Raw genomic sequence first — 27,007 nt, forward strand, 5'->3', positions numbered from 1 at the left:
CTGTTGATGTCGTCAGTATTTATAAAAAAAACAGTTGGGTTTGATTGTCGAGACACAGTCAGACAAGTCAGATTGAGGATTTCAGATAATAATTTATCGTTATCAACATATATCAATAATAAAAATATATTATTAAGTATTATTTTATTGCCCTCTGTAAAAGAGTAAGAGAGAGAGAGAGAGAGAGAGAGAAAAAGAGAGAGGCGCGAAGCTGATTGGTTAAACGTGAAATGACGCAGTACAAATGTGGGCGCTTCGCCCCTCCCCCTCTCCTCTTACTTCCTTCTCTGTCGGAGTTGCGTGCGGCCGTTGGATTGTAAACATGGCCACCGCTGCTGCAGCTGGAGACGACCTGAAGAGAGAGCTCTCGTGTGCGATTTGTTTGGACTTCTTCAAAGACCCCGTCATACTCAAATGCGGCCATAATTTCTGTCGGTTCTGCATCTGCATGCACTGGGACGAAAATGGCGGAGACTACGGCTACCAGTGCCCTCAATGCCGGACGGTAGCTAAGTTTTTAACCTCGTTCGTTCGTTCCTTCCTTTTCCTATCGCCACCCCCGTCCCATGTATCGGTATGTCTCACGTGTGACAAACCGTTATTAACAGTAACCTACTTCCACGCCAACGCAAGTGAATTTAGAGAAAACTGCTGCAATTGTATTTTTTTTTTTTAAAGAATGCCGAACATTCTGCTGATAACGCGGCATTTGGTTGCTATGATGGCTAACGTTAGCTAACGCTGCATTAGCAGAGGGCAAGTTTGCAGTAATGCCTTAAATATCAGTGTCGGCTTTACAGATGGATGTAACGTGTGTTCTTTAATCCAGATGACCATAAAATAAGTAGACGCGTGTGTGTGTGTGTGCGTGTGTGATACAGTAATTGGGACTGTGGGGTTGGTTGCGACTCGTTCTCAGGTGTGTGTGTGTGTTTTATTTTGTTCTCTCAGGTGTTCAACAAGAGGAGCTTCACTAAAAACTACCTGGTGCAGAACCTGGTGGCCAAACTGGACGACCTGGAGTGTCTGGGCTCTTGTCCTGCGCCCTCCAAGCCCGTTAAAGTAGATGAGAAGTGTGACCAGCACGGGGAGGAGCTCAAGCTGTACTGCCAGACCGACAAAAGGCCCATCTGTGTGGTGTGCAGGGAATCCAGAGCACACAGGTCGGTGGTTATTGACGTAGTGTTTGTTGAGATGACGTCATCTCAAACTGCATTCCTCGTTTGTAAAATGCATCGCTTCAGAGGTCCGATTACTTTTTGACAGTTTTGCTGGTTAAATGAATCTGTTGGGTCTGATGAAAGCTTCCACCACACCAGTGTATGTAAATATGTATAAGAAACCTGAAAGCAGCACAAAGGAGAGACTGGAAAACTATTGTAATTCTAAGCAAGACCTAGGTTTTTTTTTCAGTCTAATCTGCCTTTTTGGCAAGGATGATCCGATGAAGAAATCCTAGTCGACCAGCAAAGCACTGGTCTATTGTTTAGGATCCTGTGCTTCAGAAACCCATGAACACACATCTTTCTATCTTTTCTAAACATGTCCGTGTTTTAGTCTGGGGGTGAAGTATGCGCCCATCGTCCCCTGGAGACACCACAAACTAGAGTCTTGTGCATCAAGGAGTGTGGAAGAAAATATGGTTTTAGGCAATGGTGATTTGCAAAGTTTAGTATTGCAACAGTAAATGACAATGACTACAATGTAATGCACCAAGAACAAACCGTTCTCTAACGTAATCAACATCCAAGTGCTGTCCTTTATGACTACTCTGCTGGCAGCGTGTGCCGAGCTTCCGCTCTACAAGATTCAGTCGTGCTACGACTAGCGCTAACGAAGACTCCTCTTACTTGTATAAAAATACCGTATTCAATGATTTTAATTTAGCGTAACATGCCAGAAAACAAACCATTTCGCATTTCTTATGAGTAACTTAAATCTAAGGTGTATGGGGAGTAGTGTCGTTTGGTTTGATAAGAGGACTTGTGTGACCAGTCTGCTGATACTGGCACCCTCATAGATTAGTGGGCAGTAAACGGTACATAGTGATCTGGTGTGTACGATGTTGTGCTTCAGTGTTACATTTTCAACACTTGCATTATGTAAGATAAGAATTCCTAAAGCATGCACCCACATTGTTGGGATGCCTTTTGGCAAAACTGTTTTTTATTTATTTCTAAAAGTGGCTCCCCTGTTTGGGTTTCTGTTATGCAGATGAGGTTGTTGAATTCATCTTCTTTTTTGTGATAAAGGCAGTAATGATGACTGCAAGTGAATAGGAATTTTATTTGAGCGTTACACAGTCGTGTTTGGTAAGGAGTACTTAATGAGAACATTGCTAAGCACTGACTGTCTGCTCCTTTTTCTGTTTTACCATTTCAGACACCATGAGGTAGCGCCTGTGCCAGAAGTTGTGAGTGACATGAAGGTGAGTGAGACGGTAAAATGTAATGAGGCCTTAATGTATTGTTAATGTAGAAGATCAAATGCCAAAATGCTAATTACGAGTCTAGCAGTGGGAGAGGGACGAGTTGAATAGTTTAATTAGAGACGCTGCACCTCTCCCCTTTCATATTTTCTCCTGCGCAACACCGCCGTGTGAGAAAGAGTGTGAATTCCTCCGGTCATAAACTGATAAAGAGCTCGCGACCTTGGCCCAAGACCCGAATGCACAGCAGTGCTCCTCAATCAAAACAAATGTATTGTGACTACATCCTGAGGTCCATCCAGACCTCGGAGCCTGTGTTCTTATCAACCGATGGTCCATATCAAGGTCAGATAGCAGCATAAAGCCCCCAATCTGTCAGTATCTTATCTTCCCGCTATATTATTTGGTCTCCTACTTGCAAGTATTTAATAAATGTCCCATATAAGGATGTTGCATGCAATTTTTCTAACCATGTGTCTCGATGCATTCATTTCAGATGGAGTTGAAGCTGAGGCTGATGGAGCTGAACTGGCAGAAGTCTCAGTGTGTAAAAGTTAAATTGGCTGATGAGCGTACCAGAAATGAAGCGAGGGTATTGAAGGGACTTTTTTTAAAATTCATATGTAGTTTACATCGCATGTGTTTTTGATTTCATTTTTCTGTCTCCAACTTCCGCATTTTATTCCAGTCTGACAGTTGGATTGATGTACAAACATTGGATGAACAGTGGACATTTTCATCCTAATCCCCTGAATCTCTGTCCTCCAGATTAAGAAGAAGAGACTCAAGGAAAGAATTGAGGCTGATGTTGGTGCCCTGGTCCAGTTTCTGCTCAACGAGAAGGACTCCGTGCTCGAGAGCCTGGAGGCCGAGGAAGTGGCCACCACGGCCGTCATCGAGGAGAACTTGAAGATCGTGGATAGGGAGGCAGCAGCCGTGGATAAAGATATAGCCGACGTCCACAGCCACATAAGTGGGAAAACGAGCTTTGAGGTCAGTTTAACGGAGATGCTCCAACTTTTAAATCCGCTTGTTTCACAGTAGGGATGCATTTCTTACAGAAATGGACAGTGACCGTTGGTGTGTAATAAGAAACCTGAGGTTAAAAGACATTGTGCTGCGTGTTGAAACCACTACTGACGGCCGAGGCAAAGCATTGACTACAAGAAGTGCGATGAATGCTAATCAATGAAATGCTGTTTTTTGTTTCAACAGAGCCTTGTGGAGACTTACAACAAGTGAGTAGCTTACTATTTATTTCTATATACAGTTTCATTTTTTCCAGTTGAACCCCTTTTACATTCAATGTGTTTTTTGTTTTTTTTACCCGCAGTGTAATCCATTGCAGGCCTTTTCTGGCTGTCGACACGGCTAATTGTCCGACTGAATACACAGACTTTTCTGGGCCCATCCAGCTTATTATGTGGAAAAAGATGATGCACGTGTTGCACACCAGTGAGTTAATGTCGCAACACTTTCTGAACCGGTTCAGTGCATGCTTGACTAAACTCTAGTGGGAGTAACTTGTCCGTTTTCTTTCCTCGTAGTGCCCCAGAACCTGACTTTAGACCCCGACACGGCCCACCCGTACCTGATCATCTCCGACTTCGACACCATAGTGGAGGAGGGTCACGTTCGCACCCAGGAACCGGACCTGCCAGCCCGCTTCAACCGCTTCTGTTGCGTCCTGGCCACAGCCCAGTACGCCAGCGGCCAGCACTACTGGGAGGTGGACGTGAAGGACAAAGGTGTTTGGTACCTGGGAGTCACCACCGAGAGCAGCAACAGGAAGGGCTTCATCAGCCTCACCCCCTCCGCGGGATACTGGAGCCTGTCTCTGCAGGACCGGCTCTATGCCAACGGGGAGGACGGCCGCATCCCCGTGGCCGACTACTGGAACTCCCCCCGGGTCGGCGTGTACCTGGACTACGACAACGGGCGCCTAAGCTTCTACGACGCCGTCACGATGAAGAGATTGTTCATGTTTGACACCTGCTTTGAGGAGCCCGTCTGTCCGTTCTTTAGCCCGGGGAAGAATGATCCGGGCAGCCGGCTGCAGATCTGCCACTACTACTAAGAGGCCCGCGATACTGGCGCATGCCGGTGTTCCACAGATGTGCTGTGGTTTTTGTCTCCCCAACGAGGTCTGAGCAATGAGGTGACCCGTTGAGGTCCTGTGTTGTGCATTGAGCTGTTACCTGTTGGTCTCTCTGCTGCTTAGAAAATGAGGTTTAAACCGTATACATTCGAAAGCTTCAGTGTTATCAAGGTTAAACACGACGCGCACCGTAGGCCTAGAACCGGACCGCGGTGGTTTGTTGTCCGTTTGTTTGTTGCCAACGCTTTTGTTGTTTAGAGCAACTATTGTCATGTTAGCACCCCGTGCCATCATATTGGCTTTTTTTTTTTCCTCAGGAAGTTGGTGCTATTACCTTGTTGGGTTGAACTTGAAGGAAATAATCGCCATCACATGGATAGTTCTTGACTTAAGATTCCCTCAGTCGTTTCAGCTGAAAGGCGACAGCTCGTTCTGGGATTTAAAGCTCCCTGACGACTGAATGGCTCTAGGTTTTTGTGAATTTTAACGTCCAAACCGACCATTTTATTTTGTACGTTGATCAGGCTGGACTTTCAAATTCCTCTTTATTATTATAATTGGTATTTAAAAAGTCTGCGTCAAACTTTTTTTTTTAATTGAAATTGTACATTAACATTTAAAGCCATATCCTAAAATATGGAAATGTTTTTTACTAAAAAAAAAAAAAAAAGCATTCCATAAAGAGACTGGACTAGACCAAGATGTAAACCTATAAAATATGAATGTTTATGGTCACCTTTTTGCTTCTTAAAATGTACCTGCTGCATTTCCTTTTTTTAATGTTTCTTTAAATAGTCCATCTTTATACTATTGATGCTATAGTTGGTCCTGGCGCTGCGTGACGGCCTCTCGTACAACTTGGTCCCGTGATTTCTATTTTTCCATTAACGTCGAATGTTACATTCATTTTATTTCGTTTGAGCGGTTGTGGACCTACATGAGATGTTACATCAAGTTCTATGGGGAGCAAAGCAGAAACGATGGCGACAATTGGGAACGGCTCTTCTCAACATGCGCCTTCATGTGTTTTGCGCCTCAGGCGTCAGTTGACGTGGTTGGATTCCTGTAGAGTATTTACTGATTTGTTTTTAGATGGTATACCAGTTTTTTTTATCTTTTAAACATGTAAATACTTTTTTTTTTTTTTTGTTTTGCAGTGTTTAAGTTGTCATTAAGTTTGCCATAAAAAAAAACCATTTCTGGGTTTGTGGCTTTCACTGTGTATATAGTTCCTTACTGTTTTTCAGATGAAATGAGGATATTAAAAGAAATGTTTAAACGTGTTTTTCTTACAGCCTTCATCCACCGCTGTACTCTTTCCTCAGTGTTCATTAAACACAAAGCAACCAATATATTAACTAGAGGTACTGACGTGTAGATTGCTGGACGTTTCACGGTCCAACATGTACCTGCAATGGTATTATATTGCTTGCTTTGAGCAGCAATGGGAGATAAACCCTTTAAATGATTATTGTAAAACTGCCTACGGCAACTTTTATGCAAACAGACTGCTGCCTGCGTGATACTTCTCAAAAGGGCTTTTGCTCCATGTTTGCTATTCTGGTCCCACCTCTCATTTTGCCGTGTGTTTAGTGCCGTTGATGTCGTGCTGCCAAAAGATTTAAGGAGGAGGTGAGACATGACGATTTCGTGCAGTGCAGAAGTCGTAAAACGGACTAAAGCAAAGCAGCTTGGGAAAAAGTCATAGCCCACCGATGTGAAATTGTATATTATCCTTTCAAGATAAAACTTGCCTTGAAAAAAGCTGCACGTATGCAACCGAGGCCACTCAAACCCAAATTATGTTACAACGGTATTTAATGTTGACTGCTGCAGTTCCGTCCTAATCTCGCCCCTTAACTCCCCGACAGACAAAACCAAGGCTGGAATCTTGGAAGAGTCGGATTTGTTGTTTGACTTCTAACCATCTGTGGGGGAGGGGCTCTATTGTAAATTTGTCCATTTAATGCTAAAAGAAATTTCAGATAATTTTAATATTTAGTGATACCGTAATTACGCTGTGATTACTTATTGTATGAAGTACGTCAGGCGGTCAATGCACCGTTTCACATAGGTGTGGGTACGTCAGCCATAGAGCCAGATATAAAAAATAAAAGCACAGCGGTCTGATTCATGGATTAAGTAACGCTTTTCAAATGCATTTGTATTTTTTGTGAAATGCAGATGGCGAGAAAGGAATGGATAACTGATCAATAACCAGAGACACTTGATTGTAAAGTTGAAAGAAATGTCTGATTTTAGCTGGTGTGTTGCTCAAATAGAAAACCTTCACCGAATACAACTACTGACAAGACATGGTGCTAATCAACTCCAACTATAATGTGATTGTAATATACATTAAACAATCTGATTATGTTACAAAGGATGATAGCTATACATAGGCATATATTACTCTCGCAAACAATAGAACTATTATCTTTGTATTTTGTGCAATGTTCAAAAACTTACAACGGTGCATTTTGGCAGCGGGAAACGTTACTGTTTAACTGGATGTGAGCTCTGGAGAGGCCAAAGAGCGAACGCAGGCTTTCAGTGCTACTAGTTACATGGTCTATGTACAAAGACAGTTCAAATACATCAATTAGAAAAATACTTTTTCTGAGCAAATCATGTAGAAAAGAAAAGCAAACAAAAATAAATGAAGTTCTTTTAAAAAGAAATACAGCAAATAATGGGTACAACTTCCATTGATGTTTGCAAGTCATTCAGTTCGGCATGACCTATTGTCATAATATATTATATATATAGAATTGATATATTACCCAGTGTTGATTAAGTACTGCAATAAGTAGGCTATTTAGTGAAATGACACATACATCAAAATGTGCATAATATGAACAATACATTAGGTTGAATACACAAAGGTACAATAACTAGTGGGGTTAGATACTAGATTGTTTGTTTTGTCAATAAAAGAACAGGACGCTGTGTTCAAAAGCCTCATTGTTCTGTTAACTGTTGTGCTTCTTGCTTTTCCTTTGGGCAGCAAAACAAAAAAGGTAAAATTTTAACTGAACATTTCAAAGAAAACAAAAATCTGAATATCCACGCACGAGGATCTTGTGGTAAAGTGCAAAAGGAGAAAACTATTCCTTTGAAAAGAAAACATTCCTGTCTGGATCTGTTGTGTTTACTAACGAAAACTTGAAGGCCATGATGGCGGGTTAATTTCTAGTGCACACCGACACACAAGTTTGCAAGGGAAAGGCCTGAGCATTGTTCTTTTATCCCTAAAGCATAATCAGGAAACCAGTAGAACACTTCTGCATCCGTGTCTCCGTTGGCTGGTTTGTTTCTTATCTGCATGGCCTGAACAAATCGCAGTGTATCACCCAATGCAGACCGGCAGGCTACTGCCAGTGGCGCCGTCTGTATTCAGAAATATACCTTATTCCAGGAATAGATTTCCAGTTCACTTTTTCAAAGAGTTTGGTGAAATCTCCTAAGCTAAATTTATAATCAACTAGGGTAAACATGGACGCTTTTTTTTTTTTTTTTAATTTTTACAAAGTGCTTGAGATTACACCAGGACAGTCTCCCGAGGTGTATTTTTCCTCAGAGAGGAAATGAATGTCACTTCTTGCAATCATATTTGGGATCACTAGTTTATTTTGTCTTTAAAATACATTTTAATAACACTTGAATTTTTGGTGTTTTGGTTGTTTTTAATGTAAACATTTTATCTCTCAATATTGGATCTTCTAAACTATGTACAGACACAACTAAAGAGGAAATGCATTTGTGGAACATGGGGCCAGTGTGCGCCCACATTGCAGCTCTATGTCCACGAGCAGTAAGCGATTTTAAGGTTGCGTCTTCGATGTCTTCCCTCGATGTCTGCAGCCTACTGCAGATATCTGTACACCTTAAAGCAGTGGTTTCCAGAGTCGGCCACAGCCACGTGTCCATCTGAGGTGAGGGCGAGGCCTTGGGGTCCATACAGCGGGTCTGCTGAAGTGTTGATATAAGATAAGAAGGAGCCTGTGCTGTCAAACACCTGAAACACAAAGAGTTTCAGCGTTCATATGGCGATGCATTATTGTATTATCATTAACTAAATAATATAAAAACATATTCAACATTGTAGGTTTTAAATGGCAAACTGTGTACCTTAAAAGTGACTAAACACGGCCCGTCTCACCTGTATTCTGCTGTTACCCCAGTCAGCTACAATGATGTTCCCGTTGGCGTCCACGGCCACGCCAGTGGGGGCGTTGAACTGGCCGTTGCCTTCACCATGAGAGCCAAATTTGAACAAGAACTCTCCATCCGCACTGTACACCTGCGGCAGGGAGTCGGTAAAAATGGTTTTGTCCGTATCAACGTGAACTTGGATGGATTCACAGGTAATTCCTCTTTGAAGAGTGAGACGCAACATGACTTACCTTTACGGAGTGATTGTGAAAATCCGTCACGATGATTTCGTTTTTGTTGTTCACTGCGACAAAGTGCGGACCTGCATGAGGAGAGAGAGGCAGGTTGATGTGGCGTTCGCTGTAGCTGGGACAAATACTGATTCCTGCAGTTTTCCCTTTTCCCTGCTTAAAGCTGCAATCATGATTAAATCAGATGGTTATTGTGATTTTCTTTAAGAGTAGTAATGGCATTCTTTGCATGCTTCAACATAAGTTACAATTGTTCCCCGTTAAAACTTTTAGTGCCAAAAAATACTAAAAGGCTCAGAGGTTCACCATCAACAATGATGGCTTATTGAAAATAACTCTGTAGCTTCCCACACTATTTGTCTTTTATCAAAAAGAAATCATCGGTTAGTATGTTGAGTACTGAACAAGTAAGGGCTAATTACAACGGCATGTGCTTATTTCTGATTATTATTTAACAGGCGCACATTTCAATTGTCAACAGACAGTTCTCAGGGGGTGGGGGGCATACACATGATCAGGAGGTTGGGTTAGACACAGGGCACTGCACTGTGGGAGTGAGGTTGCAGCAAGGCCACACTTAGTACTTACTGAAAATTGAGCCCGATTTATTTACATTTGGAGAAAGTTTTTCTGGATCGAAAAAAAAATAGAAGGAAAAGAGAATCGGTAGTCAGAGATAAAGGGTCAGCAAAGAAGAAAATAGAGTAGGGTGTTCCGCACGTGTGCAGAGGGTGGGAGCAGCAGGGGGGCCTCCGCATTGCATTTGTTTATATACAGGCATTTTTGAGCAGAATGTGAAATGTGATGCAATGCATTGATATCATGACAGGTTCCCTTTAGAAGGCAGAAGACGCCGCTGCCTCTCTGACAGACGGCGTCATTAAAAGAGCCGGGCTGGTTCGGGAGCGCCATGTCAATCTTAAAAAGACGTCTTTCTTTTCATACTCCTCACCTGCAAACTGCCTGTCAGACGTCCCCCGGCCTCCAAACTTAGTCACCAACTTCCCGTTTGATTGAAAGATGAAGACACAGCAGGCCTTGTTGTCCACAGTGATGATGTGTCCATTCTTGTCCACAGCGACACCCTTGGGACCCATGAGCCGACCTGCACCTATCTTATTCTGAAAAGGAAGGATAGAAACACTCGACTGAAATTATATTTTTTAACAGATATATGTCCATTTTGAACATTGTGTTAGGTTATACCTAAAAATATGTGTAGAGTTAAGTAATTAATAATACAATACTGTGAGTGTTCTTTGCAGACAGGATGTTAATAATTAATAAAATAAAAAGTACAGTATGCCATAAAAAATTCATGTAAGGTATGTCATGAAAATGCAATATGCAATACAAATGTCAAAAAACATAAAAAATAATGTTAAAAAATAGGATTTAAAGACATAATGTGATCACAGATTTGTACTGGGTCTGTTCAGCTGACAATATTTCACGAGATCTCACCTTAAACTTGCCGTCAGAGGAGAAGATGCTGACCCATCGATTGTCGTAGTCGGCCACCACAATGTCACCGTTCATGTCCACTGTGACGCCCGTTGGTCTCTGAAGTTGCCCCGGCGACCGACCTCTGACTCCGAAGCGCATCTTAAACTGTCCGTCGTTGGAGAATACCTGTAAATGGTTCCGGCATACAGCCCCGTTTGAGTCGCACAGAATCACAGTGCTATAACAGTATTTTCCTATTCAATGCTTTTCATTTCCTCTCTGTGTCTTTCTCACCTGTATGCACTGATTGTTGCTGTCAGCCACCACCACTCTGCCGTTACAAGAGGCTGATATTCCTTGTAAGTTTGTAAACTCCCCTTTCTCTCGGCCTCGGGAACCTGCGATTAAGTAAATAAATCCACATATGTTGCATGTCATAAAAAAAAACTGGTCTAAAACTGTATTATCCTTTTGAGAGAAGTCCCATGGTGCTTGGTTTGACACGGTGCATCCGTCTTACCCACTCTGTAGATGAGCTCGTCCTCAATGGGGTTCTCCTTTTTCTTGGTGGTGCTGTACATGCTGGAAGGGCGACGCACTGCTTTCTGCCGTATGTGGCCCCCCGTCCCGCTGGGAGACTTCACCCTCCTTTTCACGTCGTCCGGGGACTGCGGCACATCCGAGGGTTTGACCGCCCGCAGCCGGAACGGGCTGCCGCGTATCGGCTGCCCGTACAGCAGCAAAGCGAAAGAGTACTCCCCTTCCGAGCGTAGCGTGTAGCCCACCTCGTAGGTCCCATTCTTATTGTCCGCTACATCGGCCTCTGCAACGCGCCCTCCGTCGACAGACGTGAGCTCAGCCTTTAAAACGGCATTTCCACTCCGCACCAGCTCCCCGTCCTGCAGAAACGAAGTCGTTGATTCAACTTTAAGAGTTCAGAATCTTGTTTTAATAATTGGCTTAAGCAAATAAAAGACACGGCAGATTAAACTAAACAGATAAAACTAAATGCGTACTTTGTCTTTGGTGGTCACAGTAATGGTGTGGTGCTGCCCGGTTGCTGCGTGGCGGAGGCCCTCTCCTGTGGCTACCGAGGTGTGAGCCACAGCGGCTGTGGTGAGGAGGACTCCCAGGTTCTGAATGGAGCGCCTCAAACCTTCAGTCTCCACCTAGAGCAGACAAAAAGAAAGGGAGGTTTTTACGTTGGCTCAGTGTTTTTAGTGGATTCAAATGAAGGATTTGCAATTTTCATCAAAACATATTTGGATGCTGTTACTTAAAAAAAGATAAAAAACTGTTGAACCTGCATTTACAAACATTCTATGCAGTTACAAATTCACCGGTGAATTTGACTGCATTACAAAAATGCATTTTAAAACACCCGCAAGGTTTAAAAGTAACTTCATACATCAACTGGCAACTATTAGTTCCAACAACCAAAAACACTGTGACCATGTGGTCACAGTGTATAGAAATTGTTTGCGTGAGGGAATCACCTGACAGTCCAGGTGTGCGTTCTGATGTGGTCTCTCTGGGAAGTCGTGTCTGGCCAGCGCCGTCACCCGCTCACTCATCTGCTTCTGAACCAGCAGCACCTACACACACGCCACAACACAAACACAAGCGGATTCTCGTAGGTGTTGGAACCTGTAGTCCGTTTGGAGATATCACAACCCGCCAGCCCACCTCAGTAGCACTCCCGCGGCTAAGCGCCTGCTCCGTGAAGCTGCAGCTGCTCTGGATGTGCTCCTTCCCCTGAAGGAGCGATGAAAGCTGGGTCTGCAGGACCTGCGGTCGGGTCAGCGGAGAGAAGTCAGCGGGGCTGAACCACGTTGACAGGAACTTGACCCAAGTGGCAAGATGAGCGCAAGGAGGATGATGCGACTCCGGCCTCGCGGATCAGATATGTGACAAACACCCACCTTCTGCTTGGTGCTGCAGATGAGCTCCAGGTCCGTGATGAGGGACGTCTTGCGCTGATGCAGCGCTCGTTCCAGCTCATCAAACGTGCTGGTAATCTCTGCCACCGCCTCGTTCTTCCTCTCGTTCAGCTGGCGGGAGATCTCAGTCACCAGCTCGATGGATGCGGTTAACTGAGGAAGCCTGAAAGTGAGCACAGCGTGACATTTATCTTCATTATCAGCTATAAAGCTAAACTGGGACTCTTCGCAGGCACGTGCAAGATCGCCGTCAAACGCTTAAGCCTCATAACGCCTGATGCGAGGGAAACATTCTGAAATCTTTATCCAGGTATGGCGTAATAACCTGCTGAGTATGGCATCCAGCTGTGTCTTCAGAGCAGCTTTGTGCTGCTCCACCACGTCACGCAGCGGAACAGTCACATGCTCCCTGTGCTCGCCCTCCGTGCAGTCGAGACACATAGCCGTCTCACACGACTCGCAGTAGAACTCCATCACCTGCAGAGGGGGACAAACTGTGTAAGAAAGCTCGTTGCAGGGGTGTGATTGGAGGATTCGTTTTTTTTTAGTTCATTATTGCGAAGAAATTAGAAAGCCGGGCCAAGTTTGGGTGGATGATGAGCGGACTGAGGCGCCACAGAGGTGCTTTCCTACCTTTCCCTCGTGGTTTGGGCAGCAGAGGAGCTTCACTGCCGCTGCAGCGCTCACCGACTCCAGGACACCGCAGTCCTCCGGCCGTGAGCACTGTGGGTCTCGTTGAAGGACCTGGTTGACATTTTAAACTTCATTATATTGCTTTTCAGTTTTTCAAATAGACTTGTAAGATAGTTATCTGCTTAGTTGTGGACTGTGGAGGGTTTGTTCCTTGCCCTTATGATCTGCTGACCATTCTATTTAGGAAATAAAAACAGTATCAACTTTCCATACATTCCTTCCCTATGACCTAAAAGTAACCTTAAACATCACCCGTATACGGCAACAGGCAATCTCGCTTACAAAGCAAATGCTAAAAAAAAAAAATGACCCAAAATGTTCTTCCTCTGTAAACACAAATAGTGTCCAACAAAAACAGCAGTGAATCAGTAAAACACACACATTCTCCCCCACGTCCTTGAGTTCCATTTATAGACATCTTCAATAATCGTTACTGTTAAGGCAGCTGTGTTTTGTCTTTTGCTCCACGTAACGCACTTCAACATCCTGTTTCTGACATATTTGTGTCTGACTTGAATTCAAAACCAGATAAAGGGTCAAACCTCCATGAGATTAGTGATGAAGAAGTTGTTCTGTAGAGCGCCGACTCCTTTCTCCGGCAGAATAGAAGTCTGCCGACACACTGGGCACGAGAGCGTCAGGGACTCTGGGGGAATGTAGTTCTGCAGACAACTGGAGAGAGGGAGTCAACCAAGAAAGAAAAGACAAGTGTTTAAGTGTCAATCTTAAAAGCTGCTTTGGCTGCATGCTGACACCATTCGGTTTAATTTATCACCACAGAAGGACTCGTATCAACCAGGCCTTAGTAAAGTGCACTTGTTCGCTTTGTCGCTGCACTATCAGCACCACTCCAACGCTCCAAAGCCTCGATTAACACACTTGTATTTATGTACTATTATGTTATTATACAGTAGGAGCACATTAGGCCGAATGCACCTATTGTAGGGGGAAGTCATTTATTTTTGCCACATTTGCACAACCCATTGCTAACACTGATCCTTGGAAAATGAGCACACAACCAGGATTATCACTACTGTACGGGGGGAGAAGGGGAGCAGAATCAAAAGAGACACAAAACCGGAGCAAACAGACCCAGCATGGGGTTCGCCAGCTCAGCCCTTAAAGCCCTCCAGTACTAAAACATCTGTCTGACAACATGATGTGTAGCTCCAGACACAAATCTGTTCACCTCAGCAGGGCTCCAGATCACATGTCACCCAGTTAAACCGGGGATTAAATCTGCCCTCCGGTGGGCGAATGCCCCCAATGCTGCCTGGAAAAAGCACCCATCTAGTAGCCTGTGTGGCCATTCAGAAGTAGTTGAGTCATCGTAGGTTTAGAATAATACTGCCAGTTAGGATCTTTAACCTAACAACATGCCCCCTCCCCCTTCGTTATCCATCTGGCCACCCTGAACCACACACACAAAAAGCTTTGCAAATGTCCCTTCTGCTCGGCCCGGTAAGTATTGCCAGAGGGGGTGTCTTCTTTCCTAGGCTGTAGTTTGAAGAATTGTAACTGTGTCCTCCAACAATCAGTCTTTTTGTGGACGCTAATGGTCCCCGATGCTGCGGAATGCACTTAATGTATCGCAGTCAAGTCGGGGAAGAAAAGTGCTCTAGGCTGTTTAATTGTGGACGAGGATTTGCAATAGAGAAGGTCACTCTCGCAGGAGACGTGTAAATATGACAGAAAACCTAGAGTAAAAGGATGGGAGGGTAAGAACTGACAGCAAAAGCTTCAGTCTTTCATCCCCTTATTTACATGGCTCAGCAAAAGTTACGTGTAGCAGCCACTTGGGTCCAGCTCGTGTGCAATAATTAGGACCTTTGACAATTGTCATTTAAACAGAAAGCAGCAAAGTTCGTTACCTTTCGCAGAAGGTGTGCAGGCAGGGCAGGACCTTGGGGTTGGAGTAGTGATCCAGACAGATGCTGCAGACCAGAAACTGCTTGTCTATCTGTCGCACAACAGGGCTGCTGCTCCCAGCCTCCAGCTTTTCCATGGCAGAGGACATTTAAAGCCCCGGACAGTGACAGACGTTAACCTGCAGACACACGGAAATGAAAACACGAAATGTTCAAAAGTGAGCGGGTGTCACTTTTCTAATGTTTCGTAAACATACCACAGCAGGCACGAGGAACCAAAGTTACCAAAGCCGCTTATTTACTTTATTACAGTATAATGTGTCCATTGTTAATGGTTTTGTTTTGGAGGTCAAACCAAACGAAAGCCAGTTGAGTGAAATTGAAGCAGTTCTGACCGTACAGCAGCAGATGAAGACCAAGTGGCTCTGTGTCAAACATTTGATCAACATTTGAAATGACCACAGAGCAGTAAAATAAAAGGACAGTTTTTAACAAATCCATACCAGTTAATTAAAACGGTCATATTCGTGTCAGTTTTAAATAGTAGCAAAACTGTGAGCTGACTCGTCTATTCCAGAAATACAGCTGCAAGGTTTGGATATTCTGCCCAGCAACACAAACCGGTGCTTCAACTTGGCCTACTTTTATTAGTGCAAGCCTGAACACATATGGCATAATAATAACTTAAGTATGTTCAAGCTGCCACCACGCCATGTTCTCATTGATACCTACCGACACTGTGTATATCAAGTTAGAAGATCTGGTATATGGAAAAATATCCAGTCTGACATTCAAAAAGTACACATGCCATTTGCGAGTGTGTATTTGTGAGTGTATTCTCTGCATGTGACTCACAACAAACATCTACTGCCTCAGGATATAAAGTGGGAATGAATATTTCACACTCAGTGACAAGGCAAGACACAACAACTCCCACAAATATATTGATTTTCATCTTCCCACCCCCCCTCCCCCCGGACACTGACATCTGTCACTGCTGGGTCTAATACAGATCTAAATCCCCCCGTGGACCATCTAGCTCGAGTGTCCTGTTGTTTGTCGTCGCCCACTGCGCACAAACACACAAACGGCACACACATACACCCAAAGAATCCAACGACGTACAGCCTGTAGACTGAGAGGGTAAAGGTCACTTCTGGAGCTGCCAGCCATGAGAAGGCCATGTCACATCCACACTCCAGTGAGGGACAGGCGAGATTGGATTTAGATTCAAATTAAAAGAGGGATCAGCTCCAGGGTGTACCGTAAAGTGCTATAGCACGATGATACTGTACTGCTGTAAATCCCAAATAAGAATTTGGTCACAAATCATCGAGATGAAAAAAAGAGGCATATAAGCTCTGACCATCTGTTCCAAGTAAGTCGCATGTGATGTAGAAAAAGGTAGTTTCCTATGGGGCGCCTGCGCAGTTTTGGTACATTTAGCATTATCACATGAAAAAAAAGAAAAAAGCACAACAATATTCATGTCACTTTTTCAAACATTTAGAGAGAAATGCATGTAAATTCAGACAGTAGCTTTTCCAAGGATAATGACAGTAACAAGTTGTTAAATATAAATATAAATGGTAAATGTTAACTGTTCACTCTACATATCAGACTTGTCGACTAAACATTACAATACTTACGGTAATTCACGCCACCGCAAGACAAGCTGGAAAGTCCCGTGACCCTTCCCCACTGACCGCGACCATCCGCGCCCATGCCCCCCCCTCACCGTTGCGGTCAATGTGGGGGGTCACAGGCGCACGGTCAAATCCTCGGCGATCCTTGCATATGTAGAGTGAACATTTAACATTTACATTTAACATTTAGATTTATATTTAACATTTATATTTAACATTTACATTACATTTATATTATTTAACAACTTTGTATTACTGCCAAACATTATCCCTGGAAAGGTTATTGCATGAATTTACATGAATTTCTCTCTAAATGTTTGAAAAAGTGACATATGAATATTGTTCATATGATAATGCTAAATATAGCAAAACTTTTACAAACGGCGCCCCATAGTTTCCTTCCAATTTACTGTTCAGCTGATGCATGAAAGTCATTGGTGTTTGCAAAGTTCCAGCCTGACAATGAAGTTCAAAGACGTGAAACGCATGCGTGCACGTGAATGCCTGCCGATAATGAGCATGTTTACACTTACATGCATTCAATAAACTGTGTTTTGACACGCCTCCTTGACGCTCTTTTAAACTCCTAAGTAGGCCACCGTTATTCGATTTTAAGCTCCAAAGCATCCGTGACCATTTAACTGTTAACTGTTGGGGTAATTTAAAGACTGGGTGAAGACGCACTGATTGCTCGCTCTGCGGTTACAGGCAGCAGCCAGGGATGAAAGCCGAGCCCATGCAGGACTGCAGAGAGCTGTCAACTAATGCCACCGAAATGAAACGTGTTGTGATTCTCTCGGCCATTAAATGTGCAGTAATAGCAAGTGAGATCACTCCCGCAGAGTCAACACACAATGAGTCCATTCACCTCTGGAATAACTGAATATAAAAAGTGTCCGTTTTCTCATTTACAACCGTAACCTCTGCTGCAGTTTTTTCTCGTACGACAGGAACCTCACAGCTCGTGCGTATTGCTTGCAAGACAGATGTGTAAATGAAGAAGGGGGGGGGGGGGGGGCAGGAAATGGTGACTGGTCTCCTTCCCGGTTCATAGAGAGGAAGAGGAAGAAGGGGACGGCGAGGCGGACAGTTTGACGAAGACAGGAATGAACGCGGTTAAAGTATCAGACCTTCTGATCACGCTCACCCACCTGCGCAGCAGCTCAGACAAACAACCGAATTCACACGCTCCTCTCTAGTGGCAGCTCAGCTGATAATGTAAAGTTGTGTGACGTAGGAGGACAAATACACAAAAAAAAGACTACCTACTGTCAGCAGTGTGGAGAAGAACAATTCAGAATTCATCCATGGCAGCTCTGTGATCCCTGACTCACTCACGCACGCACGCACACTTCCCCCCCCCCCCGGGCCCTGCTGGCTCGTCTTCCTTTTCCTTTTTCCTTCTGTCGACTTTTGTACTTTTTCCAACACAACACGCCCGAAAACACACGCAGTGAAATAGGCTGAAGCGGGATGACAACAGGGGGGTTGGTACAGTAAATTGAAAGTCCCTCCTCCTGTCAGTACTGTCTTCAAGGGAGGGCTGACTGGATACCCTCCGACTGCCGCGCTCCGATTGGCCGGGGAAACTTGCAGGGACGAGGGATTGCGTCATAGGCCAACAATTCGTGCTGGCCGGAGGGAGTGAGGCGCAAAGAGGAGGAAAAAACAAACTGTCAACAATGGAAAGACGAAAAACCTCAATCCAGGAACAAATTGTATATGATGTCTTAATCTGCTGCGTACTTATTATTAGTGAAATCTGCACACGCAGAGATGTGATGGTTGCTCATAGAAAGAGGGTTGGTTCTTGATCATGCAGCTTGCTGCTAATAACAAACTCAAACAGCAGCTGACGGCCGCCGATCTCCTGAAACGTTTGGATCATCTGGTGTCCATTTAAAGTTATGAAGAAGTACGTCATCGCTCAGCCAGCCAAGAACACACATGCGCAGGGCAGCCATTCAAAACATAGTTACATAATTAATGATGTCACCTTTAAAAAAAACGTATTAGAACTTTTTCTCCGCCTAGTATTACAATATCCAATTACACATTGGCAGGGATTTAGAAAATACCCTTAATACACGTAAGGGGATCATCACTTTGAATTCCAAGTAAAATATCTTGTCACAGGACGGTCTTGCCCCTAAGCGCCCCGTCCTTGTGAGTCAGTTTAATCTGCGGCGAGAGGTGACCGTTCTCCTACAGTCAATTTTACAGTTAATCTTTGCGGATTCCTCCCTCCTCTTCCTCCACGCCCACCTCTCTAAAATCCCATGTCCCAAAGTCACAGGCCGGCCTTCTGCTGTGGGTCCAACAGTAAGCAGAGGACAAAAGGGTGAAAATACCAATCAGAAAATGACATGCTTTGCATGTTTATTTCGGTATATAGCTGCAAGGCTTGCTGCACTTGATTGTGGTTGTAAGAGCCAATGATTCTTCTCACAAACATATTAGAGCTGGATACATCAATGTCATTAAGAGAGCATCTAATATACCAAATGCAGCAACGTCATCCCCCTGTAGCGAGTGCTTTACTGCATCATTGGCTTAACGCTGCACTTTCTGCTGAAACAACAGTTTTTTATAAAAACGTATGATTCCTGCAGTTGTTAAACAATGAAGATGATCTGCCAGTGGCCTCCACAATGAGTATCCCGAACGTATCCATGCACGATATGATGGATGTACTGCATGAATGAAAAGACTATAGTAAATACAAAATAAAAAGGTGATCCATTTTCTTTTCTGAATTTGGTTAAATTGGTTGAATTGGGCGTCTTTTTGTCAAACTACAAAATAACATGACAGGAACACAGTTAGCCTTGAAATAGAAATAGATGAAAATGAAGAAAGAAGGGACACACTATCACAGTAGATGCAGTATATTCTCTCACACACACACACACACACACACACACACACACACACACACACACACACACACACACACACACACACACACACACACACACACACACACACACACACACACACACACACACACACACACACACACACACACACGCTGAATAATGTGTCCTGTTACACAAAAGCACAATCCTTATATATCAGGGCAACCATGATGGTGATGGGAGTCCGATGGCTTCGGGCCTGACACCATCCTTCACACACACATAGTCAGCTGTTAAGGTCTTCAGCCCACCTCCCCCCTTCCTTTATAGCTGTTCAAGCTACACCAATGGCGTGCAAAACCACACGTACCTGACTCTGAGTGTTTAAAGCCTGATCCTCAAAAATATTGAATACACACCCGGAGATAATAGGTGGCGTGCGTGGAGCAGCATACGCAACCCTCGCTAGTATGCGTGAGAAGCCTCCATTCTGCTGCACAGTTCAGTCATAAGCCTCCACATACATATACTTCTATATATAGAGCTATCAGTTCTTATCCCCTTCTGCACCACTGGCAGGCACGTGCTCCGCGATGCACAGACACACACACACACATACACTGAGCAAAAGCCAAGAAATCCTCAGACCAGCATATAAAGACTCATCATTTACAGAAGCCTTGTTCCATTACTGTCCATGTATGTAATGCACATTTTAGTTTTATTCGTGCGCATGTCATTTATGCACGCTAACTATGGCATTGACATCTCTAAACGCTGCCATGAGGACTTTTGCCAGCATTGTCTTAAAACGAGATAAAATTTGTTAAAGATGCAAATACGCCAATGAAGAAATGCATCAAGCATAAATGTTGACAATTGAGACGTTACGCACAATACGTTGTAGGATAGATTCTTGCTACTGGCAGCTACTATCAAACGCACAAGTTTGCGGTGTATGCACATCACAGATTGATGGATAGAATGAAAAGAAGATACTGAAGCTTCCTTTCAGCTACCCAGCTATCTTTACAAGATACCTGGCTTCGGGGAAATCAGGTGTGCGATTCCAGCTTGTGTGTTGAATGTTCAACTTCACACAAATATCCTTACATTTGCATTAATACAAAACGGACCAGGCGAGCAAAAATATGCTCATGAAAGAACAGAAGCTAATTATATAGACTTAACCTACCTGCATTGGTCAAGACTCTGTAAAGTCATCATATTTTAAGTATTTATTATTAGCGGGATTGTTGCTGTCTCACAATTCACCAGAAATAAATTAGTCAAATGAGTATATTTTTTTAAGTTCTCTGTGACTATTTTATCTCCCCTTAAACAGAACTTCATCAAGAGACTTTTTTGACACGCACAACATCAAGGCAACTCCTATATGTACAGCACAGCTAGATTCTGTCGTACATACAGTACAGATAGAAATACAAATGTTGTCTTTGATTGTTGTTTTAATGTTAAATGTTTTTCTTATCTTAACAAACCCTCTCCAAGCAGAGAGAAACATTCCAGTGAAATAGGAGCACGTGCCACAGGATAGAGCAGCTGATCCTGAAATAATTTGTTGCTTTAAATAACTGAGGGGATAGACGCTCTGGGCTAAATATATATATTAACATAAACAGCTACGTCCATGTCACAATGCTATCCAGAGAATTCAGGCCACAATGATCTGTAAAGTAGTCTTACAAACCTTCCAGCAATTTCTTTTTCCAGGTGAGCATGTGAAGTTTGCAATAATCTGGGTGCTTTTAGGGGGAAAAAAAAAGAAGGTATTTTTATGTTTATGTAAGAGCCAAATATTCAGCACACCGATCACAGCGGAGGAACGGAACTAGTTTTTTGCTGCACCTTGTGAACGGGCATCATGTCAAAACCCTGCCGTAGATAAATGTTTATTATGGCTTTCCTTAACAGTGTGAAGATTTGAAAATCATTTTTTTGCTTGCTGATGGGTCAGAGGATTCGCATATGTTTGTCAACCTCACATGCACATGAACTAGGAAAACTAAGAATGTGGCACAAACAAACTCCTGGTAGACAAAATAACAGCAACTCCTTCCAATACAATGCAATCCAGTCGGACAGGGCCTCAAAATGGCCACAAAGGTAGTCGTATCGAACAGTTGATGTTTCTGTAAAATCAAATCAAAATCACATACTGACCACACATTCGTGATGCCTGATTCAGAACTGCCCCTCAGACTGCTCGAAACGTCAGATTGCTGCTTTGATGTCAGGGTAGAAAAAACGAGAGGCGCGTTGCAACACACACACATTCATCACGTAAAGTCCTCCGGCAGGGATGATGCAGCGGATGACTAATGTCGACGAGCGGTACTTACACTTTTCTGTCCACACACAGCCGGACTCACTGACATAAGCGCTGCTAAAATTATCAGCTTGCCTGATCTGAGCCAAGCTGGGCCGGAATGTGTCACAGGAACCGCCTGTATCAGCATATTAACACATGGCTCACACTCCGGCACGCACACACAGACGCACAAAAGCTCTACGTGACTCCAACTGCACCTCATTAGCGCAGATGCAAGTCTGTGGAGCAAACGGCCAAAGAATGAGCCACGAATTTAGGATTTCACACAGTGGTACTGAGACAATTTGCTTTCATTTATTTGACAACAGTTTAACTGCTATCAGCGAGCTATTTGGTTTGTTATGACTTTTTTATTCAAACGGATACAGTACAAATGCTGAGATCTAAAACGGTCCGGCTTGACGTGTCTCCAATCCGTCTGAGAGTGTGTTTCCTTCAAGAAGTAAAGGCCTAACACACGATCACCACCAAGACAGTGAACCCAGAAACATCAATAGTACAATGGGTCAGTGAGTAAAACAACAATATTTTCCTACCGATGTTATCTGAAATGATTCATATGAAAGGTGCAATGTGGCCAGTGCTATTACTGTGCCTCCTTGAGGAATCTATCTAAATAAATCCAACATGACCACATCTATTGCCTAAGTCCCTATGTCCCCGAAAAAGATATAAAATGAACAGTAAAGCCATGTGAACCATCACAGCTTAAAGATTAAACCTAACCAGACTGTTACAGAATCCCCAGCAGAAGCTGTTACATCTTTCAGAGGAACTAACAAAGTTACAACTTTGAATGAATGAGTTGAATGGACTTCATACTTTTTGCCGTCAGAGACATTTCTCCCTCTCTGGTGTGATATAAAAGGAGTATAATAAATATAAAATCATGTACACGAATTCAGACATTGGTTTGACTATGCAGTGGAGGAGGGATTCTGTTGCAGTTCGCCATGGCAACGCAATCCCTGTAGAACTGATCTCACACACACACACACACACACACACACACACACACACACACACACACACACACACACACACACACACACACACACACACACACACACACACACACACACACACACACACACACACACACAGTTTACTAACAGGTGTTTTTGCTGCATAATGTGTCATAGTACAAGAGGGATAATTGCACAAAGTTATTATTAGAACCCAACATTGCTTCCAAATTGGTTCTCATTGAATGGTTTGCTGCACTGGCTGTTGGTGGACTTCAGCATGTGCGTCAAGTGGGCTGATAATCCAAGCACAGCAACAGCTCTCTGACTAACTACATCAACGCTGTACGGCAGTCAGGACATTCAGTTAATCATTCAGTGCATCGTAAAGTTTATATCTCTTCTTGCCTGACGCTCAGGCCTCCCAATGCAGCTCTAGTGACATTCCTCCCATACCAGCTGGACATTCCATTCTGGTGGTTTCCATCCACAGCAACAAGATGAGCACCCGGGTCACTAGTTCAACCCTTTTTATAAAAAATAAGTCATGTTGAAGTCATCTCCAGTCTTGTTGGAGATGTATTGAAATCATCATCAAAGCAACCATGCTTTATCACAAAGTCACGTGTTGCATATCAACTGTATATTAATATTGCAGCATGGGACCAAAGTCTAGAGCTGGTGAAAGATGACGTTTAAACCTCCTGACAGTTATTTTACTGACTGAGTAAAGGCAAATTTAGTAACAGTATTGCTTTGAGCTTGGTGTTGATGTATTTATGATACTATCTGGGAAGTTCTGAAAGATTTTGATGGAACATTGAGTGGAATTGAGTTGTTTATGTAAACAAAAGTGAATTTTGTAAAGTTGCTCCAAAAGACACGTCAATTTCTGTTTAAAAAAAAAAATCACAGTGTCCTACATACTCAACGAAAGCAGTAAAAGCTTCTCTTTTTTTTGAAAGCAACAACCTGCAGGTACTGTGGCCTGTCTCGCCATTCATTATTAATCACAGGCAGGTTCAGCCTCACATACAGCGTATCTCACATGCAGGTCATGCTGCGCAGCACACACCCATCATAGGCCTGCAAATGGGCTGCGACATTGGTTTGCATACAGACGACACCGTGTGTAAGCGTCCACCAGCGGGAAGGAGGGGAAACGGGAGAGAGACATGAGGTGGAGAGAGTGGGACACGACAGGAAGGAAAGGCTTGCACCCTCTGCCAGGGGGGAGACGAGTGTGAAATGGAAAAACAGTAGAGGACGAAGAAATGAGCGCTGGCACCCAGTCAGAATGGGCACGAAGGCATGAGTGTGGAATAGAGAGACTACTTACAGCAGCTTGCTGGCGGATGAAGGAGCTACAGGGGAAGTTTCAGCTTGCTCTCCTCCAAAGGGAGCAATAACCTTCCACTAAACCCAACATTGCCCCAAAAAAGCACTTCACACAGAGTCTACTGAGGGAGGCGGCGTATGAGCGGGATCCAGATCCAGCTTCAACGCATGCGTGTGTGTGCTGGCGGGAGGGAAAACGACTGAGGTACAGAGAGAGAGAGAGGCTCTTAGGAGGCAAGAGAAACAAGAGAGATTGAATGAGCTGACTGGCTGCAGTAGAAATGGGGAGGGGGTTGGATGGACCAATAGTACAAGAGATGAGCAGTGGGAAGGAGAGATGGCAACAAAGAGACAGAGCTCTTTTCCTCTCATTCCCCTTTACCTCTCCTGAATCTTTCTCTCTCCCTTTGATTACACGTCTAGGGAGAATGAGAGAAGTTCCAAATATCAAACAGGAATGTGATGCTTGATGAGAGAAAATGAGTTAGTCAGTGTGAAAAAAGTATATTACTGGTCCTCTCCTCTTCACTCACAGAGAGTTCAGGTGAGCTGATCAAAGCAAAGAAATAAATGACTGGATTCTGTCGGGAACACAGAGAGTTGAAGAACGTGCTTGTGAAGAACTTCATCTTAAAACGGAGATGCAATCTTCTGAAGGACAACCAAGAATGTTGCAAAGTGTGCGTCTAAAACATGGGGACAGTGGAGAAAATAAAGGGGTAGAGGGTATGTAACAGTAAAGTATATGGACAGGAAAATAGCAACTGTGGAGTTCTTAATATCTGTGTGTATGTTTGGACATTGGAGGCATAATAAACATCCTCCTTGCAAGTATGCTTATGTGCATGCGCGAGGGGGTGGGTACCAAGCCATCTTTTACTGCGAGAGCAGCATGTTGCCATGGAGACTGCATCCAGTGCAGCAGGATACACAGATGGCTTCACTCCCCCCCCCCTCTCTCTCTCTCTCTATCTTTATATCTCTCTCCCTATTCCAGTTAGCCACTCATCCCGGGTCAGCAAATCATAAAATCTGGTCTCTGGTTTAGAAAAGCCCTGCAGATATAGACAAGCTTTTGACTCGCCACACACACATTAATGAAGGCACATATTGCTAGAAGATTATTCTTGTTAAGTTACAGCAAAGTTCCTTTGACCTTTAACAAAGAACTTCCTGGAGACAAGACTCACATGCATGATTGCATCCCTCCGTCAGATCACTTGGGCTACATATTTCGTTGAGTCAATTGGATGGAAAAGACATGCGCACTGACATCATTGCCATGAATTCAGTGACATTTACCCAGCTAATCAATTCGCTGTGCGCCGCTCTAACTCCATGACATTTAAAACCATCTCATCTGCGTAGATAAATAACAGCATGCGTCCTAATCAGATCGACTTCAGCTGGTGCAGGAAGGACACGAATATCTGCACAGAGCGACCCTTTTTTAAGTCGAGTGATGAATGTGATTACCCACTTGAGAGCTAAACACAGTATATCTTTGTATATCGTCAGTGTCAAACAGACAATCCCCAAATTGTGCCAACTGTACTTACCCATCCATTCCACTACCAACAAGCCTGTCACTAATGGAGGTCGAGATGTTCCTCTTCAGAAAACAGCTGAGACCAACAGACAGATCTGAACGCTTCTGAAATACAAAAACAAAAGTACATCAGAACAATTCAGTAGATTGCGTTTGGTTTTACCGTACGATCAGAGGTTCATCTACATCCTCCTCTTGATGGTGTGATGGGACCATGAACGCGTACAACTATGTCACATGAATACTTCCACAAGTGGCGTCACTTAAATTAAACTTGAATAATCTGTTATTTTACTTGCTTTCAAACTATTATTTTGTGGCGAACGGTCGTGGCTCTGTGCTGGATGAACTGCCTGTCGATGAATCAAATTATATATGAACATACCTTTGTTGTTGCACCATCTAGTGACTGACTGGGGACAAAAGCGTTAACAGCATCTCAACATTTTACCGGATGTTCATCATCATTGAAAAGCTTAAAATGGAGAAGACAAACACTTATCAAATATACAAAGGTAACAGAGTGGATAGAAATAGATGCCCTGGTATTCAGAAAAGCATTTATTGCCAATTTTTTTAGCACAATCCAGTTCAAAATACACTTAGGTAGATTAAGGACGATCACCTCTGACCGCAAAATGTAAATCATTTTGTTTAACAACTCTGGAAACTTTCAAAAAAATGCTTGTAAATGTTCTAAGGCCCAAAGCTGCTGTGGGGAGTCACACACCATGTGATTTTCTGTCATGTTACCAAAGAGTGAGCCACTTTGCTTTAGGGATTAATGCTTAAGGCCTATGCGGGAATAAGAAACAAAACCTGGAAGAACGTTCATTTGGAGCAATGCTTTTACCTGACAACGTACCTCATAGTCGAGCAGTCATTATACACTCGGGAAAACAATGTGCGTTCTGCAAGGAATTTTCGGTCCAGGTGCCGGTTCCCACAGTGAAAAAAAACATCCAGGGTCGGCAGCAGACAAGTTTTTCCTTTCATCCGTAAGTCCTTGTGAGCTTATGTTTTGCTCTTTAAGACGCGGCGTTTTCGGCTTAAATGCTTCGTCGTCATTCAACTGGTCTCCTCCCTCTCTCTAACTTGGTCCAAGTTCCTCCCCGGTCACCTCCTTTCGCTTACGTATTCACGCCTGTTTCTCATCTTTTCACCGCGACACACAGATTCAGGTCACCTCGAGGTTGACTCACATGAGACGGTTTCTGGGATGCACTCAACATTTTACCACAAAGGGCCGATTGTCCTTTGGCCCTCTCGTTTTACGCCAAACCGCTCAGCCGCTGCTGACGCAGCGCTCAGCTCCAACTACCGGACCTTTATCTCTGCTTGTGTATGAGGCCTTGCTTTGAGCTTTTGTTTGACCAACAACACATTCCTTGTTTCTATTCTATTCAACATCCCCTGATT

The 27,007-nt window shown here is 43.7% G+C and overlaps 2 protein-coding genes across 15 annotated transcripts; one reads left to right on the forward strand and one right to left on the reverse strand.

Moving 5' to 3' along the window:
• The first annotated feature begins 213 nt into the window (after window positions 1-213).
• trim47 (tripartite motif containing 47) lies at window positions 214-5,809 on the forward strand. Its single transcript, XM_040179712.2, has 8 exons — window positions 214-505; window positions 952-1,163; window positions 2,383-2,428; window positions 2,925-3,020; window positions 3,197-3,421; window positions 3,644-3,666; window positions 3,762-3,883; window positions 3,976-5,809. Exons 1-8 carry the CDS (start codon window positions 245-247, stop codon window positions 4,503-4,505), a joined length of 1,515 nt encoding a protein of 504 aa, XP_040035646.2. The 5' UTR covers window positions 214-244; the 3' UTR covers window positions 4,506-5,809.
• A 951-nt stretch (window positions 5,810-6,760) lies between these two features.
• On the reverse strand, window positions 6,761-26,897 carry trim3b (tripartite motif containing 3b). 14 transcript variants are annotated; one of them, XM_078106599.1, is made up of 18 exons: window positions 26,454-26,792; window positions 25,599-25,693; window positions 14,883-15,058; window positions 13,554-13,683; window positions 12,952-13,062; window positions 12,644-12,795; window positions 12,301-12,481; window positions 12,065-12,166; window positions 11,875-11,973; window positions 11,395-11,547; window positions 10,899-11,277; window positions 10,673-10,776; window positions 10,397-10,564; window positions 9,885-10,053; window positions 9,521-9,562; window positions 8,933-9,003; window positions 8,689-8,829; window positions 6,761-8,544 (listed from the first exon to the last, which is right to left on the reverse strand). In XM_078106599.1, exons 3-18 carry the CDS (start codon window positions 15,026-15,028, stop codon window positions 8,392-8,394), a joined length of 2,301 nt encoding a protein of 766 aa, XP_077962725.1. In that variant the 5' UTR covers window positions 15,029-15,058; window positions 25,599-25,693; window positions 26,454-26,792; the 3' UTR covers window positions 6,761-8,391. The 14 variants fall into 14 exon arrangements, with proteins under 14 accessions (XP_077962725.1, XP_077962731.1, XP_040035642.2 ...); XM_078106605.1 differs by lacking the exon at window positions 9,521-9,562 and having other exon boundaries at window positions 26,454-26,897; XM_040179708.2 differs by having other exon boundaries at window positions 25,599-26,815.
• Window positions 26,898-27,007: the final 110 nt, after the last annotated feature.

Source organism: Gasterosteus aculeatus, chromosome 7 (genome assembly GCF_964276395.1).
Source record: "Gasterosteus aculeatus chromosome 7, fGasAcu3.hap1.1, whole genome shotgun sequence".
Classification (NCBI taxonomy): domain Eukaryota; kingdom Metazoa; phylum Chordata; class Actinopteri; order Perciformes; family Gasterosteidae; genus Gasterosteus; species Gasterosteus aculeatus.

What these genes read in the sequence shown, in the direction of transcription:
- trim47 (XM_040179712.2), top strand. Translation starts at nt 245, where the DNA reads ATGTGGGCGCTTCGCCCCTCCCCCTCTCCTCTTACTTCCTTCTCTGTC. An exon ending in AAGTTGTGAGTGACATGAAG is followed by an intron (nt 2,429 to 2,924) that starts GTGAGTGAGACG and finishes CATTCATTTCAG; the next exon opens with ATGGAGTTGAAGCTGAGGCT. An exon ending in GTGGGAAAACGAGCTTTGAG is followed by an intron (nt 3,422 to 3,643) that starts GTCAGTTTAACG and finishes TTGTTTCAACAG; the next exon opens with AGCCTTGTGGAGACTTACAA.
- trim3b (XM_040179708.2), bottom strand. Translation starts at nt 15,028, where the DNA reads ATGTCCTCTGCCATGGAAAAGCTGGAGGCTGGGAGCAGCAGCCCTGTT. An exon ending in TCTGCAGCACCAAGCAGAAG is followed by an intron (nt 12,167 to 12,300) that starts GTGGGTGTTTGT and finishes ACCCGACCGCAG; the next exon opens with GTCCTGCAGACCCAGCTTTC. An exon ending in CGAGCTCATCTACAGAGTGG is followed by an intron (nt 10,777 to 10,898) that starts GTAAGACGGATG and finishes ACTTAATCGCAG; the next exon opens with GTTCCCGAGGCCGAGAGAAA.